The 20828-nt window shown below is 40.7% G+C and overlaps 1 protein-coding gene across 6 annotated transcripts in view; it reads right to left on the reverse strand.

Moving 5' to 3' along the window:
* The window catches only part of LOC124122199 (neurobeachin-like), a 244798-nt gene that overhangs the window by 181858 nt on the left and 42112 nt on the right, over positions 1-20828 (reverse strand). For all 6 annotated transcript variants that reach the window (XM_048387655.1, XM_048387658.1, XM_048387659.1 and 3 more), the window contains exon 3: positions 397-523. In XM_048387655.1, the coding sequence (XP_048243612.1) occupies positions 397-523 (127 nt within the window). The remainder of the gene's footprint in view (positions 1-396; positions 524-20828) is intronic.

Consider the following 20828-nt stretch of genomic DNA (forward strand, 5'->3'; position numbering starts at 1 on the left):
AGGAATAAAATATGTTTCAGGTAGCATCAAGGATACAGAATACCACTACCAAAAGCCGAAATAAATCAGTCTAATTTCAGAATCTCTCAAAATAACTCCAGTTGGGGAGGAATAGAGCCCACTTTCGATAATAAGGAAAAGGGTTCATTAGAAAGAGGTTTGACGGTAAGATTATTCTATCATGCTTTCGTTTCTCTTAATGTGTGCATATGCAACATTCTAAAAGGTCATATAGATCAATCACACAATTCTGTGCATGCTTTCTCAATTCCTGTATTGTGAATACGACCCAAAAGTGGTATCATTAGACGATCAGCACCGAGTCGCACTACTCATTATGTTATCAACCTTCCTGCCTGTCTGAAGGACCAGTGTAAGGAGCTGTAGGTCACCCACCTGCCACCATGTCATCCGAACTCTCCAGCAGCTCTAGCACCCGGCCAATGAGGCCAACCTCTGTACATGCGTGCAGGTTCCGGCGACTCTTCTTCAGTGTGGCTGTGAACACACTCCATATTTCTGCCTGTGAACACAAACAAAAGGACCAGGTGAGTAAGGTTTGATGCCTCCAAGCAAATGGGTGAGTGAGTGAGTGGGTGAGGATATTAGTGAGTGAGTGAGTGAGTGAGTGAGTGAGTGAGTGAGTGGGTGAGTGAGTGGGAGGTATGATGCCTCAAAGCAAATGGGTGAGTGAGTGAGTGAGTGAGTGGGTGGTTGGGGTGGGGGTGGGGTGCCCATATTTATAAAGAATAACATATACTGAAAATAGTGGCAAAGGTGCAGTTTGGTATGGGGGACTTGGTACAGAATGTTGAATGTGTGGGTGGTGGGGTGAGTGATTGAGTGAGTGAGTGAGTGAGTGAGTGAGTGAGTGGCAGGGTGAGTGAGTGAGTAATCGAGTGAGAAGCCTTAGCACATTGTACCCATGTGGGGAATCAAACTCAAGCCTTCTGGTGTGATGAGCAACCCCACAACCTTCTATCTATATACAATCTATGCCAAACACTTCTGAGACTACTCACCCGAACATGACATCATTTTCAGTAGAGTTTAGTGTTATCATATGGAATATCATTACCTGAGCTTACTAGACCAAACAGAATATTACTGGACTCTGGCTTCGGACAATTGGTTAACGTCGGAGACTGCATATGAGCTTCCCACACTGTGCTCATAATGAGAATCAACCCAGCATGCCCAGAGAACTCTCAACCACTAGGCTACCAACTGCCCTTACTATTTTGGGTACATATGTCAAACGAATAGGGAGCGAGTGAAAGAAGTGTTCAAACTGCAGTCAGTAATATCCCGCTATTATTAGAATGGTCCATATGATGGCGGTCTGTAAATAATGGAGTCTGGGCCCGACAATCCACTGATTAACGTCATGAGCATCGACTTATGCAATTGGGGTATGATGACATGCATCAACCAAGTCAGCAAGCCTAATCATCTGATCCTGTTAGTTACCTCTTATGAAAAGTATGGGTTGCTGTAGACCAATTCTAACCTGGATCTTCACGGGGCGCTGATGGTTCAAATTCAGCAGCCTCCATTGATGCCCATAACCAAAGGTCATAGAGGTCAAGGAAGTCTTTCAGACAGCATTGATGTAGTCAAGGGCTTGGAGGGTTAGCAAAAATATTCCATAAGTTTTGATGATGAGATCATGACCTTGGCTTGCACCAGTTCTTTCTGTTCTCATAGTCAGAACTGAATGCACATTCATCAATCTATATGTACACACACAGAAATATTCCCCATGTCTTTCGGGAACGTTTTAAGAATGCATATCGACAAATTGGAATTAACTGGGCTAAATACTACTTTGAACAGTATTTCAGTTATATCATGGCATGGCAGCTTTTATTGAAGGAATCCAAAAGTAACACAGATGTTACAACTCTGGTCAATCCAGTCTGGAGGATCATAATCTGGCAATAGCTGGGAACTAACAACCAGCAGTTCCTGCAATACCATGGGACACAGCTCACAGGCAAATGATGCACTTTAGATCATACGGCCACCACCCTAATTATTATTGAGCTGGATCGAAACTGCTGCTTGAAAATGACAAATATTCTCTCCACAGTAATGATAGTTTGCAAGCATGCTAACGTGGGTATGTATTTGCTCTAGTGTAACACTATGTATGTTCACACTGCCCAGAATATGATAACCACAGACAACACACTGGCATCCTCTACCCAGGACAACCACCATCCTCTGCATATCCCGAATCTTCTCTCAAGAGGAAACGTTCCCTATTTTCCAATCTCTCTTGATAAAGTTAAATCACGTACATGTTACCTCATCGTAAACTAGGCTCAGACATGCCCCTCAGAGGCTCTCAAGCATAATCTGTGGAACAGCCATTCAAGTTATGCAAAGACCTAGGATAAACACAGACAGAGCAGTCCCCTCCTCTTGATTTACTCAGGAGTACAGAACCTCCAAAATTGGTCTTCATGCTGAATTATCTCCATGGAAGACACTGAAAAGGGGCCATGTCTCAAGTGGTAACTTAGTCTATTTAAGGCAGAAAAAGCCAATCTTGAACAAACGATTATTTTGTGGGTGCCTTCATTACCGGCAGCTGTGTTTGTTAGTTGGTCACTGGACTGTTCAATCACAATATTAATCTTCAGACTTAGGGTCTGGAATCTTTTTGGTAAATATATAGATTACAGTCAAGTGCAGAAATGAGAAGTAACCTTATTCAATTAAGTTCTCCTCCCGAGCTGGAGTGTTTAAGGGTGATATTGGAACATGGCCTGGAGAAGAGCCTTCATGATGTGGTCTTGTCAGCCAGCAAGGCCATACTCCTGGGACTTATCCACTGGTCTGACGCCCAAGTCAGGTAATATTTCCTTCAGTGGAGTAAGCTCAGTTAACAACTGCCCACATTTATACAGAATAACATATACTGAAAATAGTGGCAAAGGTTCAGTTTGGGATGGGGAACTTGGTACAGAATGTTGAATGTGTGTGTGTGAGAGTGAGTGAGTGAGTGAGTGAGTGAGTGAGTGAGTGAGTGAGTGAGTGGGTGAGTGAGTGAGTGAGTGATGCAGGTCTCAGACGTTTATCACTTCGGTGAAACCCACGAGCACGGGTATGGTGCTGACAAACCTAGAAACCTAATCAGGGCGAACCGGAATTTGAACCCACAATCATAGGTTTCTGGCGTGCCCAAGGGATGCAACTCTGCACAGCGAATCGCAGCGCCTTAGACGACTCGGCCACCCACTGCCCCTGAGTGTTGAATGAAGTGATAATGACGATGACTATGATGATGAATTATTTTCATGATTGTAATTCATTGATAAGTCGTTTGTGCTTGAGTCAAATTTACTTTCGTCAGTCGGAACTGTATGGTTTTAGAGTCTTTCATAAATGTTCTTTGGTCTTATTTAGTTTCTCATTATCATTGATAATCCACAAACATAACTAAAACTTTATTGTGGAGGTGAGGTGAACGTTGCGTTCAAGGCTATTGCACCTATATAGCGTGTGTGCGCGTGCGTGTGCGTGTGCGTGTGCGTGTGTGAGGGAGAGCTCACTGAGATACCATTCCTCAGTTTAACATGAATACCCCACTCAGACACAGTATACTGACTCCGAGATGACCAGTCTTTGTTTTAGCCCCTTAATGCCCAGCACTAGACAGGGTAACAACAAGTACCATCTTTTGGCATGAAACAGCTTCGGATCGAACTCCCAACCTTCCACTCTCCGGGCAGATGCTCTACCACTAGACCACGGAGACTGTACTTTTTTTGGAGGGTCACACTAGGTATGAGTAGTAAGCAGTAAGCCAAGTGACGTCACTCATGACTGTGGTATGCTACTGCAATCCTGAGACTAGACAGAATATGTATTGACTCGATGCTAAAATGATGTGATTTTAGGTGTGTAAGAAACATATTATTGCACTTGTGCCTGTCATATACTGTTCATCTTAACACTTGTTTCCAAACATTCAAACATTCGAAAACACTAATCTGAAATTCTAATTCTTATTTATATCCGTGCTCATTCACAATAACATCAAATGCAGTGGTATGTTCACATCTGAAATATTTCATAAACGTGGCCATTCTAAAGTCAACAGGTTCTGCTCCAAAGTCCAAGAGGACTATCCACTGGGTCTACTCTGACTATGCCATATGTGTTGATGATGCGATGGCATGCCAGTTCTGCTCCAGAGACCATAGATGCTAACAACTTCAGTCTAGCATCCCCATTTATCACAATTGTCTAACAATTGCTTTCTTTCCACATTCAGTCAATTCCCTTTCCAAACGTTACCCAATTGTCTCCTGTTTTCAAAAACTAATTGCCTTTCAAACATCGCCAGACCTTCACCAGTTCATGTCCAATCAAAGCCATGGAACTGTTTAAAGGTATGGGTAAAAGCCCTCAAGGTTGTGCGATTGATAGGTTGATATGACATACCAAAATAGTCTTAAGTGGTTGAGTCAGAAATCTGAAGAAATTCTAATTGGGAAACTGGTTGCGATCACTTTGCAGTTTGTTTTTCTGGCAAAAAAGATAATCCCAAAATAAAATTTGAGTATTTGTCTTCAGAATAGTCAGTTCAAGCACTTATTACAGATTCGTTGGAAAATTTGTAAAATAATAAAGGGTATCTTCACATGCCAAATCAACAGGACTAGTTTAACATCCCACACAATGCCACAGACCTTTAAGTGTTAGCTAATGATCAATCTGTGAAGGAAAGCTAGTAGGGATTTCAATAATAATGGTCCATTTGTCAAGCACTTACTTCCATTATAACATGTTCGATTAGGCCCTCATTTAGTCAAAACACACTGACAACAGATAAAACTACAGACAGAAACAGTTACGATCTCCCATGTTTGCTTGTAGCCATCACTTTAATACAACAATACAGTTACACGACTTTATACTCCTAAAAGCCCACGAGTGTCGACCATCGGGATTTGTACCAGACACAAACACAGTTGGAAGGCTGGTGTATAGAATTAGACATGTTTTGACAGTAGGGAAGTCAGTCCTCTTGTAGTTTGGCTTAATCACATCTAAATCCAGGGCCCACTTTCACAAAGCAATCTTAGCGCTATGACTACGTAAGCCTATGTTAAAGTATGGGTAATGATCACCTTAATGCTAAGATCGCTTTGTGCAGGTGGGACCTGAACACAAAATACTTGTATTTCAAGTATATGCTTACCAAATATAGGTTGGGGGGGGGGGCAATAGAATTGATTCATTTTGTATTTTAAATGTCTTGACGAGTTTCTTAACAACCAGTTACATATGTGATAACCAGTCCATATTTCCAGTACTCCATAACTCCGCCCTCTTTATCAAGGTTAATGACCATATATTCTGGTCCAAACTCTACAGACATCACAAACTGGCAATGCATCTTTTATCTTCTGAATCATATCTCAATTCCAATATGACAAACACCATGGATCAATTGCTGCCATACCCTTGTTTAAGCCTGATTAAGGAGATCCATCAGAAGATGACAAATGCCCCGGCCCACAATAGCAAAAGGCACCACTTCAGCCACTGGTTAATACATGTACCAAGTTTGGATGAAAAATCTTTTACGATTTTCCAGTTATGCTCCGGAAACGAAATACAGGCGGACAAACGGATGGACAGTTGGCTAGGTAGACACAGACAGTCCAGATGCTAACTATTTCTCCCTGCATTATATGCCAGGGGGATAAAAATGCTAAAAATAGCCATCCAATCAAAGTACACTTGAGCAAGAGATATCCAGTGCTAAGTATGTGATAAGAGAGACGGAGATGGTGATGCCACTTCAAAAGAGAGAAAAATTGGGGGAAGGACCGAGGGTATTTATCCTAGGTGAGGTGAAATGGGGTTAATGTCACTTCCAAGATTATTGCACTTATATAGCGGCATGCATGACCTTCCACTTTCCGGCGGTCATATTTATCATAATGGTACGGAGATATAAGACACTGGATAATCAAGGGGGCAATGTTATTGGGAGTGATCACTTGCTAGTGATCTATTCTAACCAAGTATCGCCATGGGGAGTGACAAAAAGGACATACCGTATTCAACCCCCCCCAAAAAGACAGAAGGGGTGGGTGCTTATTGGGACCAATTCAGAGTCAAATTGGCGTAAATTCATCAGTAAGCCTTACCGTATTTTCTTGAGAATAGTGCGCACTGTTTTCCAAAAAACACAGCTGTGTAGAAGGGGGTGCGCATTATACACGAATTAATGAGTTTTGATGTTTTTTCCCCCATGGAAAGACATTACTGTGAGCACGTAACACCAGAAATACCATGTCAACAAATCCATACTGAAGTTCGCAAATTATTCATGTAATTACACTGTCTGGCTATAAAAAGTGTTCTTTGTATATCTGGACTTATGATTGTAACTTATTTCATTAATTTTATTCAAAATTCCTTTTAATATTGTTTTAATTAATTTCGGTGAAATCATGTGTGAAGCGATCAGAAGATCGCACAACTCACAGTCATTAACAGCAACCACGGTCAGATTACCGCTATTGACGCCTTGAAACAAACTTAGTTGACAGAAAATGGATTCATATATCATAAATGCCATACTTTGATTCGTTAAAAGTCACATTTGTTTTTTAATTGGACGATTCTATGTCAACACGTAATTCTCGCGATCACGTGCACGGGAGCCTTGACTGTGTGACTGGTCAGACTGGTTCCATGTAAAAAATAATACCCGGCAATAGCGATCAGCTGCTTCGCTTAGGGTTATTATTATTTTAAATATGTTTAGTAAAAGCTGCATCTAAATTAACAAGATATTGGAATATATTATTCCTGATAAAAACATAGTTTCAGATACAACTTTTGCCGATCCTTGCATTTAAAATCCTGTAAAGTTATATCATTGGGTGTGTCTTGACCGAAGCACCAGTAGATTCCAAGAAAACGTGTGTACAGCTGATTGCTGTGTCCGGCTTAGTTTACGAGAAAATGCACAAGGTAATCTTAATCCCTGGATATAAAACAATGCCTAGCTGAACAAAAAATACAATTTAAACGGTAAATCAACATGTCTGGTGATTTTTTATCTCAAATTTCGAATTTGTACTGACGAAGTTTCTCATCACCAGTTCGTTTGCCGGACTTCGCTGAAGGGGTACGGTGTAATTTTTTTCTGCGCATAATATTCCAAGTCACAAATATCTAAAATAAACAGAATACAGTCATGCCCCGCTTATACGGACTTCAAATATCCGGAAACCTTGGTTCCCGGACTAATTTCATTTAAAACGAAATAATTACTATATACATTTTCGGAACCGGTGGGGGTGGGTGGGGGGTGGGGTGGGGGGGGCTTATTGGGGGAGGGGCGCTTATTGGGTCGAATACGGTAGGTCATTTACAGTTAGCACTTTCTTGAAACCCAATGGCACAGATAATTAAAACTTTGACTGACCAACAATAGAAATCAGGGTAAATCTTTTATGCAAACCCACTACCAACACATCCTGGCACAAGCTCCTCACAGCGATAGCCCGTTTGCAGAGCTCTCAAAACTATCACTGCCACCAGTCAAAGCTGTGATAGGTGGCTACAACCATGCTTGTAGTTGAACTCCTACTGACTCACACAAGCTAAATTATCTTCTTTGTGTGTCAATTTGAATTTCTATTTCATTTCAGCTGTAATGTAATTGGTACAATAAGAATGTAAGGGTGATTTTCCGTCCGTCTGCAATCTCCAACCAATCTGATCAAACAAACAAAAGTGTAAATTCATCTGTGAAAACATAAACCTTACCAAACGTTACTACATTTGGGGTTAGAGGGCAAATTTAAAGATTTTTGTAATGGCCGTGCCCAAACTGACAGCATGTTACCGAGAGTGTAACAAAGGGACACAACTCTGCCAAGTTGGATACGATACCTTTGCCACATGCCTCTCAAGTCATCTGAACTTTGACATTTATCTGCTTTTGCCTTAACCACTGGCATTCCAATTACAAATGATCAATTGGATCTCTCTAACTTAGCATGTAAGCTTTATGATGTGAGCAGAGTAACAGGTAGAGGATCTTGCAACATATTTCAGATGTCCTTGACACGCAATATCCTGCTCTTCAGACTGAGCAAGAAGTAAAGTGAATGCCACTTGTGGGGCAATGTCGGTCAGGTCTAGGTGGACATCCGACCATCCACTCAGAGTTGCCAGGACAGCAGCTGTGGCTGATATCTCCAGATGCCTGACCACACCAATGGCTGCCCACTTGAGGGAAAGGTTGTATCAAAAGTAAGGAACAGGTCACAAACTGACAACTGACTTTCTCATTGTGCACATAGGATTAAGCAAACAATTGCAAACCAAACAAGGGGTGGAATCCCTGTGTCTCAACAAAATGTGACTCAATTTCCATTGGATGAAAATTGTTATATGGTCCCTGCTGATGATAAAAGCTGGCATGAAGTCCAGATGGTCAACTAGCTGGCATTCAGTGTCAACCTCAACTACCATTCCATGGTCAGAGCTTCACACATAAAACCAAGAAAATATTGCAAAATGATCCTGCAGACAAGCTCCTTCACATATTTCAAAGCAATAATATGTCTTCTTTCTCCCAGATTTCTCTGTGAGCCACGCCATGACATGCCCTATTGCCAGGAAACATGGAAAGCCACTTATCACAAAGAAATAACTGTTTTTTCCTCACTGAAGAGTGCCAACAGAGCCTTTGTGATTGGTCAAATCTCCATCACTTATCCATGATCTAGTGAGTGTTGACATAAGGGATTGCCCTTGCAGCAGCGGTGATGTTTTCCTTCACAACATGAAGTGCATGTTGCACAATACTGACATCATCTGCACGTCATATTCTGCCAACTACAGCCTTTTATCATTGGAGATCCGTGAACGGATGGGAATCTTAATATGAAGTTGGGTGATAAAAACAGAAAAATATGTTTAATAATGCAATGGTTGCTCTCACACTGAAAGTGAATATGTCATATTCTTGCAAATAGATCTTTAAAAAATTTGGATCCGGTGTCCACATTCATATAATGGCCACCGAGTGTGGCCCGGACAAAGATTAGACACATCCAAGGAAATGTCCACATTGACAGATACATGTAGTCTGTCATGACATTCTGAGGCTGTGGGCTGATGACATTGTCATAGCGACCAATTTGGGACCACCATTGTCTGAATGAACATCGAATTCAAAAGGCTTAGTAAATTACCCATGACATCTATATGCCTTGAATCACTTAATTGCCATTATCTAACAGATCCCAATTGTTAATATACAACTGTGTGCTATCCTGAATATGACTGACTCCATGGTCCATAGAGAAAATCAGACAAAGAGGAGAGAGAACGTTCTTATCCTTACCCTAGCTAGGGTCAGGCTGGGTGCTCCAGGGCACCAAGACAACAACGACTACCACTATGAGCTGACCTGGTACACAGTGCTCCCTGTGTGTATATGTCTACACTTGTATATACCGCAAGCTCTCAAGTCCATGTTGTCACTTCGTACCGAGAACCGTACCCCTTGTACATATGAGTATGCAAATTAATCATGAAACCAACGTGTTGAGAAGCAGCAACTGAGAGAGATGAGTTCAACCTGATCTAAAGAAAAGTTCTGTCGCATCAGTTTAATATTGGAAGGAAGATCAAAGTCATGTGTGTCAGAGTAATTTTCTCATTTTTTGGTGTAACCCGTAGGCACAGGTCTGATGATGACAATCCAAGGATCAGAGTGTGAGACTGAACCCAAGACGAGAGGGTAAAGCAAGCTAGTTCCCAGGGCATGACACCTTCATTACCCTCCTGGTTTCATTGCTGTCACAAGCAAGCAAACTGCCATTACAAGAATCTTGAATTTCCACTCAAACCCCAAATGTCGCGACATTTATATTTCAGTGTATGTCTGGTGGGAATGTCATAAAAGTTAATTGGCAAAAGGTTTAGGACTATTTCCCAGATGAATTTATGTTTGATTTGTTTAATCAGATCGGTTCGAGATTGCAGATTAACGGAAAAGCAACCAAGACCCGTACATTTTCACAGTACTTGTTACATGACAGTTATAATTATAGAAATTCAAACTGACAAACAAACAAAACAATTAATTTTAGCACGGGTTGGACTATTTGGCGATACGACTGTCATTATGTTTTTATAAACTTAACGGTCAGCCGGTGCGAGTTCCAACTCCATGCATGGTTGTAGGCTGCCTAGCACAGCTGGGAGCTATGGGATATGACTGAAGGCTGCAACAGAGTATAGAGCTCCATGAATGGGCAACCTGCACTGTCAATTGTGGCACAAATGAACCAAAGAGCAACTAGGGGACATAACTCTGCACAGCCCTTGGCAGCCTAATTGGATCAGAAAGCAACGAGGGGACAAAACTCTGCACAGCTCATTGTGGCATGCTTGGACCACTCAGCAACTGGGGGACACAACTCTGCACAGCTAATTGTACCACGCTTGGACCACTCAGCAACTTGGGGACACAACTCTGCACAGCTCATTATGGCATGCTTGGACCACTCAGCAACTGGGGGACACAACTCTGCACAGCTCATTGTGGCATGCTTGGACCACTAAGCAACTAGGGGACACAACTCTGCACAGCTCATTGTGGCATGCTTGGACCACTAAGCAACTAGGGGACACAACTCTGCACAGCTCATTGTACAACGCTTGGACCACTGAGCAACTAGGGGACACAACTCTGCAAAGCCAATTGTAGCATGCTTGGACCACTCTGCAATCTCTGCCCAGTAAATAACATGAGGTGTCCTGTTGGTTCACATCACTGCTTGACAAATGAAAGACACCTGCAACACTGCTGAAACTGGCAAACAGCGCTATTCAATCGTGGATTAATCTGACACTGCAAACTACTGTCTGATATCCAATATCCAATATCTCTCTATCATTACATACAACATCATGTTTTGCTGCATTAACATGGCTGTGATGGATAAGGCAGTGGAACAATGTGTCCCTTAAGCAATCAATTGTGACTTTGTGGCTGAAACATTACACCAACAGTGATCAGTTCCCCTCATAGAAACATCATGACAGCTTGTTCTTTAGGAAGTCGTCTAAAACAGCTACATCAGCATTGTGCTGAGGTGGAGACACACATTCTCACAGATCCATGGCTTTCTAGATATTGGCCATAGTTGGGTGAAACAAGTATATTCAATACAGCCCATGCAAGTCTATAATCATGTGCAAGTCTAGATTACTGCAGTCAGAACTAGAAGAGTCTCTGGGCTCCTTTTTATGATATTTTATACAGATAATTTAACAACTGTTTTTTCTGTAAAATATGTTCATTTCAGAGACAAGATGTCAGTCTAGGTGAACCACAACTTGCTGTAAACATTTATTGTTAATTACCAGTAGTAACACAAAATAGGTAGATAATCTTTCCACATTATCTCTCATTTTAAATTTTTTATAGATGCTTAACCAAACACATTTAAATGAGATCTAACTGCTTGCTTCTTCTCCACTGAGCCTCATGTTCATCCTATTACAGGTCACGTCAGAGGGGTACACAAAGTGTTTGATCTAGACAACCAGTTGTCAGACTTTATTTTTGTGGAAGCCTCGGTGGCATCGTGGGTTAGATGGCAGACATTGTGTGCTGGCGATTAGATGCCTCACTCTAGCAGCGTGGGTTCGAATCCTGAAGGGGACTCAACCTCATAAAGAAATAGAAGCTGTACTTTACTAAGTACAAAGTCCCAAATACAGTAAACTACGGTTGTAATGAACTCAAAGGGACCACTAATTGTAATTCGTAATAACCGTAGTTTGTTATAAGCATATATAAAGCATTTATACAACAAATGTCCAGGAGTAAAAAATAAGTTTGTTATATATCAGTCAGTTCGTTATAAATGTACTTACTATATAACATTTGTTATAAAGGCCACCATGTAACTTTCTCCACAGGATTTTGCAATAGATCACGCCTGAGGTCTAAACTGATAAATCATTATTGTCATCATATGTGAAACGGTTCCACAAAAGTTAGAGGTGTTTATCAACAGCAAAATACCACAAAATTCAAAGCTATTTCAATCTGTCTATAGAAAGTATCATTAATTTTGCTCATCCTCCTCAGAGATTGGAAACATTCTTCTTCATAACTTACTTTACTTATCTTCCAAACAGTATCACAAATGGGGAATTAAATAAAGTTTGGAGAACAACCTTCGCTGCTTTCCTACAAGTTCGTTAATTTCATGGAAGAATACTTTTTGAAGTAGGTCAATATTAGTGAATGAATGAGTGAGTATGGTCTTACGCCGCTTTGAGCAATATTCCAGAAATATCATGGCGGGGGACACTAGAAATGGGCTTTACACATTGTACCCATGTGGGGAATCAAACTCGGGTCTTCAGTGTGACGAGTAAACACTTTTACTACTAGGGTACCCCACCGCCCACGTCAAAATTAAAGCAAAGTTGTCTTTTGTCATTGTCTTTAATATTGTATTTTATTGTTCTGCACAAGTGACTATTGTTTTAGCAATTGCCTTGGAACAGTTTCTTTCTTTTCACATGTTAATAATTTGACTACAGAATCGACTTGACATGACCTACAGTTGTTTGTTAGTTGTTTCGTGCCACACACAGCAATATTCTAGCTATGTGACAGCATTCTGTAAGTAACTGAGTCTGGACCAGACAATCCAGTGATTGACATCAAGAGCACCAATCTTCCATTTAGGGATACAATGACATGCATCTACCAAGTCGGTGGGCCTGACCACCTGATCCTGTTCGTCGTCACACACTGATCAGTTCCATGGACTAAGTGACTCTGACTACTAGCTCCTGTATCACACCAAACTCACAGATTGATTAGCCTGAAGGAGTGAGTGAGTTGGGTTTAACACCGCTTTTAACAGTATTCCAGTTATATCATGGCGTTTCAGCTTAATGTGGGAGGAAAGCCCCAAGTGATGCAGGTCTCATGCGTTTATCACTTCGGTGAAACCCACGAGCACGGGTATGGTGCTGACAAACCTAGAAACATAATCGAGGCGAACTGGGATTCGAAACTCACAATCATAGGTTTCTGGCGTGCTTTAGGGATTAACTCTGCACAGCGAATTGCGGCGCCTTAGACGACGGGGCCACCTGTGCCCCCCTAGCCTGAAGGATGTGCCAAGGTGTGACAAATCAATATGGGTCATTATCAGTGTACACTCTATCCTGTGCCAGGTGGAGATGGATGTGTTTACCATGCTGCCATATCGACACATACCGGATTACAACCTAATAACCTCTGATGTGTCATCAAAGTGTTCCAGATACTTTTATGACCCAACAAGACAGTCGGGCAGCTGACCCATAAATGTTGCATGCCCATCTTCAAAGTTACCTGCCCGCATTCAGACAAAATTTAATTTAAATGTATCCTTGCATTCTCTTTTTTCGAGCCTCTAAGAAGTATTTCTGATTATGTGTCTTAATATCAATCCCAATACACTAAAATTGAGACTAGATTGACCAGTGAAAGCGTAGTTTCTTCCTTTCATCCAACGTTAATAATGGATCGCGACGACGGTATGAGAAAAATCACGCACAGTAAGAGATAAATCGTTTCTTGATCCAAACAATTACTCGAGAAATTACCAGGTATCTGCCAGACAGTCTAGCAGGTGGAGGCAAATTTCGTGCAGCCCAACAGAAAAGTCACCTGCCACGGGCAGGCAGGCAGGCAGTTATTTTGGAAACTGCATCATACTCATCTGGTATTGTGACTGAATAATGAAACACAATGCCTCCTTTTGTGTGTCCAGGGGTTGACACCATGAGCTCCAGTTATCCCACAGCTAATGTCTGATGAGTGGTTTCATAGAACTAGATTCTGTGAATATTTTGACAATGCTTGTGTTAACCCCCTCTGAGAAAAAGTCTGCTGTATTTATTTCTTGATTTTTACACTATTTTGCTTCATAAAAATGCAGGCTATTTAAAATATTAGCTTGACACTCTGCTACAAGTGTGATTGGGTGGTCAGGCTTGCTGACTTTGTTGATTGAATGTCATCGTATCCCAATTGTGTGGATCAATGATCATGATGCTAATCTCTGGATTGTCTGGTCTAGACTTGATTATTTACAGACTGCCGTCACAAAGCTGGCATATTGCTGAGTGGATACAGATACTCATTCAGCCAGCTGACACATGAACATCAGATCAAGATTACAACAAAGCTGAACAGGTGAGGAGGTGAAATGAGGTTTAAGGTAGCGTTCAAGATCATTGCATTGAAATAGCAATGTGCATGCATGTGTGTTTGTCTGTGAGTGTGTGTGTGCTTGGTTAATATTGATAGCCCACTCAGGTACCATGATCCAGTTTTAACATGGATACCTCACTCCAAGCTGACAAGTCCTTGTCTTATCCCCTTGATGCCAAGGGCCAGGCAGAGTGACAACAAGTACCATCTTTTAACATCTCTTGGTATGACGCAGCCGGGAATCAAACCACTGAGGGCACCGACCTTCCGCTCTCCGGGCTGACCTTCTATTCACTTCAGCACCGAGGCGGTAAAAAAGCTGACCAGCATCCCCCGAATGATAACTTATAAAAGGAATTAATAATATGCCACTTAAAATGGTCGTTAAATACTAGTTTAGGAAAAGTTACCCATATGTTTTGATTGTGAATATTTTGTAAGAATTACCCAACACACAGTTTGAGCTATGGAAGAACACACTCCAGAGGACATCTCCCAGAGCAATACACCACACTGACGTTAATCAAATCAAACAGAATAAGAAACATCAATGCCTTGGGGTATTAAGACTCATATCTCTGTCACAGGAATTCCAACTAAACGGAACAATACAAATTGAATACACTCCCAAATAACAATATCTCAGTAAATCAGATCTTTTATTCTGATTTGGCATCTCTTTTCATCAATATCTAACAAATCCTTCATAGGTGGTTACTTCAGGCATATCTGATTCATGTATATCAAAAATGAACCTAAACGAGCAGTTCCAAATGGAGAATAATGGCTGTGATATGTTCTGGATACTTAGCACCTTGACCTTGGAGTCTACACCAAAATGGTGGTTTACTGAGGAAACATATTGTGTGTTTTATTTTATTCCAAGCAGAATCTCAGACTGACAACAAATACTGCTGAAACAATCAAGAATCTTGAAAGGCCAAATCGTTTAAAAACAGACATCTGATTGTCTGAAAACCCCATGCAACCTACATAAATCAAACATTTCCTACTTGTTCAGCACATTAATTCACACAAGCCATCTTCCTGAGGCAAAGGAGTTAACTGACTGTAAAAAGTTCCGTTTCCACCCTTGCCGAACAAGGATGGAATTTCTGGGCTCAATCGTAATGACACCGGTGGCTATTAAGAGTTATGTCCCTTCTATGCCTCTCCTATTGACCAATCAGATTCCACCTCTCATTTCACTTGCATTTGTTTGAAACAAAATCGAGGAGCCCAGTCAATATGATCTGATTGATGATCAAGATATTGTAATAAAACGGGTCTTACCCCACAGAGAGCATCAAATCACATGAGCACCTTAATTAAAAACATGATAGGATTTGGAAAATATCTGTTGACGCCCAGTTGACGGTACACATCCTTTGCAAATACTGCAGTCGGCCGAAATCTGCATGTTGAAATCCATGTTGTTTATGAACCGGATGTCAAGTTCAGTATGCGATTTTGATTGGATTATGCATAGACTCATCAGTCCAGCCAAAATTTAACTCCATAATTCCAGCCTAGTTTGGCAAGGTGGAAACTGGACTTGTACTCCCTTGCCTCAGGAAGATGCATACAAGTGGGTTAATGTTTAATATTTTGTCTGAAAGTTCAAGCTATATTTCCTGTATTAATACCTGCAATATCTCTTGGCCTGATATGAAATATAGATGAGAGATATAAGGGAAGTGTCTGACCTGACGGGTTGTCGTGGCAACACACAGAGAAAAACAAGTCTGCTGACATGTTAGTTCCACAATCTTTAAGTGGTAACATACCTAGTACCTACTCCATCAATCCTAGTCTTCATTATCCTATGATGGTCTATATATTTCAATACTGGTTTGTTTGTTTGTTGTTAGGTGCTACACTCAGCCATAATCCAGCTATATGACCGAGACCTGTAAATAAGCACAACAATCCAGTGATTGACATCATGAACATCAATCTCGCAACTGGGATATGGTGACATTTATCAACCAAGTCAGTGAGCCTGACCACCTGGTCATGTTAGTCGCCTGATACAACAAGCATGGGTTACTGAAGACGGGTTTCCATCCTGTCTCTTGACTGTTCTCTTTGATCCTCCACAGAATACCTCCATGAACAAGAGGGCTGTTTGCTGGACACAGCTTCCCAACACAATCTCAGAGCTCAGTAAACAATCAAATCAATTAATTTTCCTCTCAGAAAATGAGAATCTTACTTCCTCACAATACCTTGGTAACTTTCTGCAAAATGTATGCTTTCGTCTCCAAAATCAATAGGATTATCGTCAAACTTATCTCCAAACTCCATTATCATGAGATCGATTTAATGTTCTGCAAGTTAATGAGGTTTTACAGTATCATCAAACTGTATTCAGTTTCCTAAACATGGCTTTCTTGTCATCAATGTCAAATTCATGAATTACCACAAGCTTTGACGCAAGACATTTTCTTCTCCCAAGTTATCCAAAAACATAAAATAAAAGAAATACACTTCCTTGCCAGCCATTATTACTCATTATTCTTGCATGCTTAGGTGGTGGCATCACTTCATCAAATGCAACACTGAGCATTGATTGGGATGGGCTCACTAAGTAGTATTATGTATTCCTATCCTGACTTGTTGTGGCAAGTTCAGCATCTGCAAGAAGTCCTCACCGAAACTATCCCGAAGTCTCCCTGATCAATACCACTGATCATAACCATCTATGCCTGAGGACATAGCACAGACTATTAATGTGATCAAGTGTGTATTTGTGCTTGTATCAATCATATCATAATTGGACATACTGTACAGGCTTATTTCTGCTGTTGAGTTTGTTCTTCGGTTTTCCTGGTTCCTATAGACCGTTAAACAGTGTTCATTCGAGTTGGTCAAAAAGTGAGATCCTCTTGGCCCACTAGGGACAAAATATTGGGATTCTTAAACTACATGTATTGTGGAAGAAATGTGGAGGACATGTATTGGGTGAGACATTGTATTGTGGTCTAAGGACACTTCCAAATTTGACCTTCAGTGACAAAAATGATGTGCGATGCTATTCTCTACTTTGACTTGAACCATGTGTTCCCATGTTTTTTCAGGTGAAGATTTAACTTGTCTTTGCATGTGTTTGTGATGGGTGTTACTGGTGGAGCAGCATATGCTTATCTTTTCTCAAACACCTGGCATCATCACTATTTGATAGTGACTCATAAACACATGCTTATGATACAGACAGAATTGTACAATCGACTCTGATTTTAGGAGAGACTTCTTAAGACTACGGAAAGTGTTTTGTCGCTTTTTATTGATATATTAATGAGAACTGGGGCCGCCTAAGGAGTTTAATGGATCAATGGTCGATCCTTGGTAATGCTACCCTTCATCAATAACAGTGGAAGATCATTCCTTGCCTCATCCTATACTGTAGAGCTTTGTGGATTTGTCAGGGCAAACACCCCATACTTGTCTTCCCATTGTCATCTCGTAGCAGATTAGGTCCCCAGTACCTCATGCTCGTCATTAGGGCCAAGTACGAATAGGTGAGGTGAAATGGGGCTCAATGTCACGATCAAGATTACTGCACTTTTATAGTGCTGCTTTTTCTAGTCTGGACTTTTGCCTGTTTTACAGTTCCAGCTCACGGATATCAGTATTTGATATAATTTTAAAACCCAGCAAGACAGTCGGGCAGGTGACCTAAGTGTTTCCTGCCCATCTTCAAAGTTACCTGCCTGCATTCAGACATTATAAATATTGAAACATCGCAAAAGATAAGAGACAAATCAAATAAAAAAAACCTGAATATGTCTTGAAATTATCTGCCAGACAGTCGGGCCGGTGGAGGAAAATTTCATGCAACTCGTTACCAGCCACGTGCAATTGGGCATGCAGTTACTTCGACAATGACTGAAATACCACCCCACAGTTTTAACATAAATAGACAACTCAGACACAGTATACTGACTTCCAGCCAACCAATCCTTGTTGTAATACCTCACAGCAGAATGCCAGGCAGGGTAACAAGTCCCATCTTTCAACTGACCTTCCCCTCTCTGGTCCGCCGGTCTATCCACTCAACCATGGAGGCAGTCCAACTACAAATAGGAACCTGTTGTTCCAATGTGTAACCTGGCTGATTCCATGTCATCGTGACCCCACAGCTTGGAACTTGCTCATGACGTCCACCACTGGTTTTCCTGCCTTGACCAGGTGTCTTACATGCCGCTGTAATAAACCTGGCATACTGGCTGAAATATTGTGTTATAGGGAATGTCTTTACCCATATTCCTAACCTGTAACCCTCACACATCAATATCATTGATCCAAGATGTTAAAGAATCTCTCATGTTGAAGAAAAAATGATTTTCTACTGCCCTAAAAAATAACCATAGTTGTGCAACAGCTGAGCTTCATGTATAGATCCACCCATATAACTTCCTTCTTAACACAGACATATCAACTGTGAGTGCTTCTAAATGTACCATGTGTCGGTGTGTCTGTGTGCATGCATGCATGCGTTCGTGCCTGTGTGCTTCTGAATAGAACAATTAGATACAGAACGTGCTGGATTTTCTGCAAAGTACGTAGTTCTAAAGGGTCATGTGTGAACAATTGTGTATTCTGCCCACTTTAGAAACTACACATTGACAAGTCTGACAGCTTGACAGAAATTAATAAAAACTCTTTTCTGATTACATCAGGAGATGACATATCTCCCCGGTCTGGTGCAATTCGGAAATGGAGTTGAGCTACTTATACCCACTTTTGCTTCACCGCCATTGGATACCTTCAGTTCAGTGAAGAAGAAAATAATGCTGTTGAGTATTTGTCAAAATCCCTAATCTTCAAAAGGCACCAGTTCACAATTAGACTGATCTGTAGAGCAAGTTTCAGCAAGAAATGTTTTACGGTTTTGAAGTTCTGCTCCGGAAACAGAAAACGGACAGCTGACAGAGGGTCATGGTGATTGCAATATTACCCTGTTTTTCAAACCAGGAGCTAAAAAGGGTAGGACGGTAGATACTGGCAAGACATAAACATGGTTTTGGGGGGTTGAACACACTTATCAATATTCCGTCTACCAGTATATGATGGCAGTCCGGAAATAATCAGGTATGGACAAAACAATCCAGTGATCACCTATGCAATCAACCATGTTGCCAAGCCTGACCACCTGATCCATTTAGTCACCTCTTACAACATGGGTCAGACATAAGCAAGTGGCTTTCAAAACAACAGTGTGTAGAAACAACAGCATGTGTATTTCCAAAACATATGTCATCCAGGAGTATCATGCATTGGCAAACTGTGCTGGTCCGTATTCCAAATATTGAACTTTTTCCAAGGCATTTTCAAAATCTGGGTGATTTAATCTAACTTTGCAATTGAACACAGGAGAAAACAAGTGTACAATCTATTGCTCTGAGCACATTTATTCACAGAAACATACGGCAAATCCCTCACCGTGTTTAGTTTTGCATAACAGTATCATTAATAGTTTTAACCTTTATAAATATTTTAACAACCTAAAAATACAATGTTCAGCTGTCTGAAATCTTAATATTTTCCATAGGTTCAAGGGTGGATAAAAAAAATAATCTGCATTTATGTATTTCTATCAATTTCTAATGTACAGTGACATTTCATTGGTGATGTCACACAGCTCGATGACATCATGCAACAAGTTCACAATGCATTGACGTCAAGTCTTGTTTATACCACACCAAATCTTTGACAATTTGACTGTCTCACTATATATATTGGAGATAAATTAACTTAAAATGTCAATACACGACAGTTCAAGCTGTACAGTGAACACAAGGACATGACCAGCAGACAGCCATCGTCATTTCTCACCAATCAACACTTAGAACTCTAGCTGGTTTGAAGATTCCATCAGCTTGTTCCATGATTTGTCCTCAATGCTGTTTCTTCATCACAAGCCTAATGAGGACAGGCCAAGAGCAGAGCTCCAGATAACTTTTTGAGAAATTGAGTTTTTATTCTAGAATTTCTATTTTAATTGGGTTATTACATTTTTCATTGGGTAACTGGTATTTTTTCACTCATCTATTCATCACTATGTTGGGTTTTCCCCAAATTAGAGAACATTATAAGATTTTTAAAAAATGAAATAATGTTTTAGATGTATATAACTGTTCTAAATGTATAGGTTTGACTTGGAAAGTAAATTAGCTCGTAAATGTGTTTCAGAAATTAGCTCCTTTGGACACATGCTGAAAAAGCTTCATTGGGTATTTACATGTGCTTATTTTATATATTTGAGTTTTTCATTTAATGCATGCATTTCTGTATGCATGTTCATTGAAAGTAATTGGGTTTTGAATATTTTGGGGGGTATTTTACGCTTATCTGTAGCTGTGCTATAGTTTCAATCAGATAATTGGATTTTCTTTTCTTGTTTTCATCAGATCTTCTTCACTTAATGAGAGGCTGACGCTCAGCTCCAGATATTCTTGTGAGCCATTGAGTATTTACTCACAAATTATCATTCACATTGGGTACTATTAGTTTTCCTCGGGTATTGAATATGTTTTCA

This window comes from Haliotis rufescens, unplaced genomic scaffold (genome assembly GCF_023055435.1).
Source record: "Haliotis rufescens isolate VD_foot unplaced genomic scaffold, xgHalRufe1.0.p SCAF_7, whole genome shotgun sequence".
Taxonomy (NCBI): domain Eukaryota; kingdom Metazoa; phylum Mollusca; class Gastropoda; order Lepetellida; family Haliotidae; genus Haliotis; species Haliotis rufescens.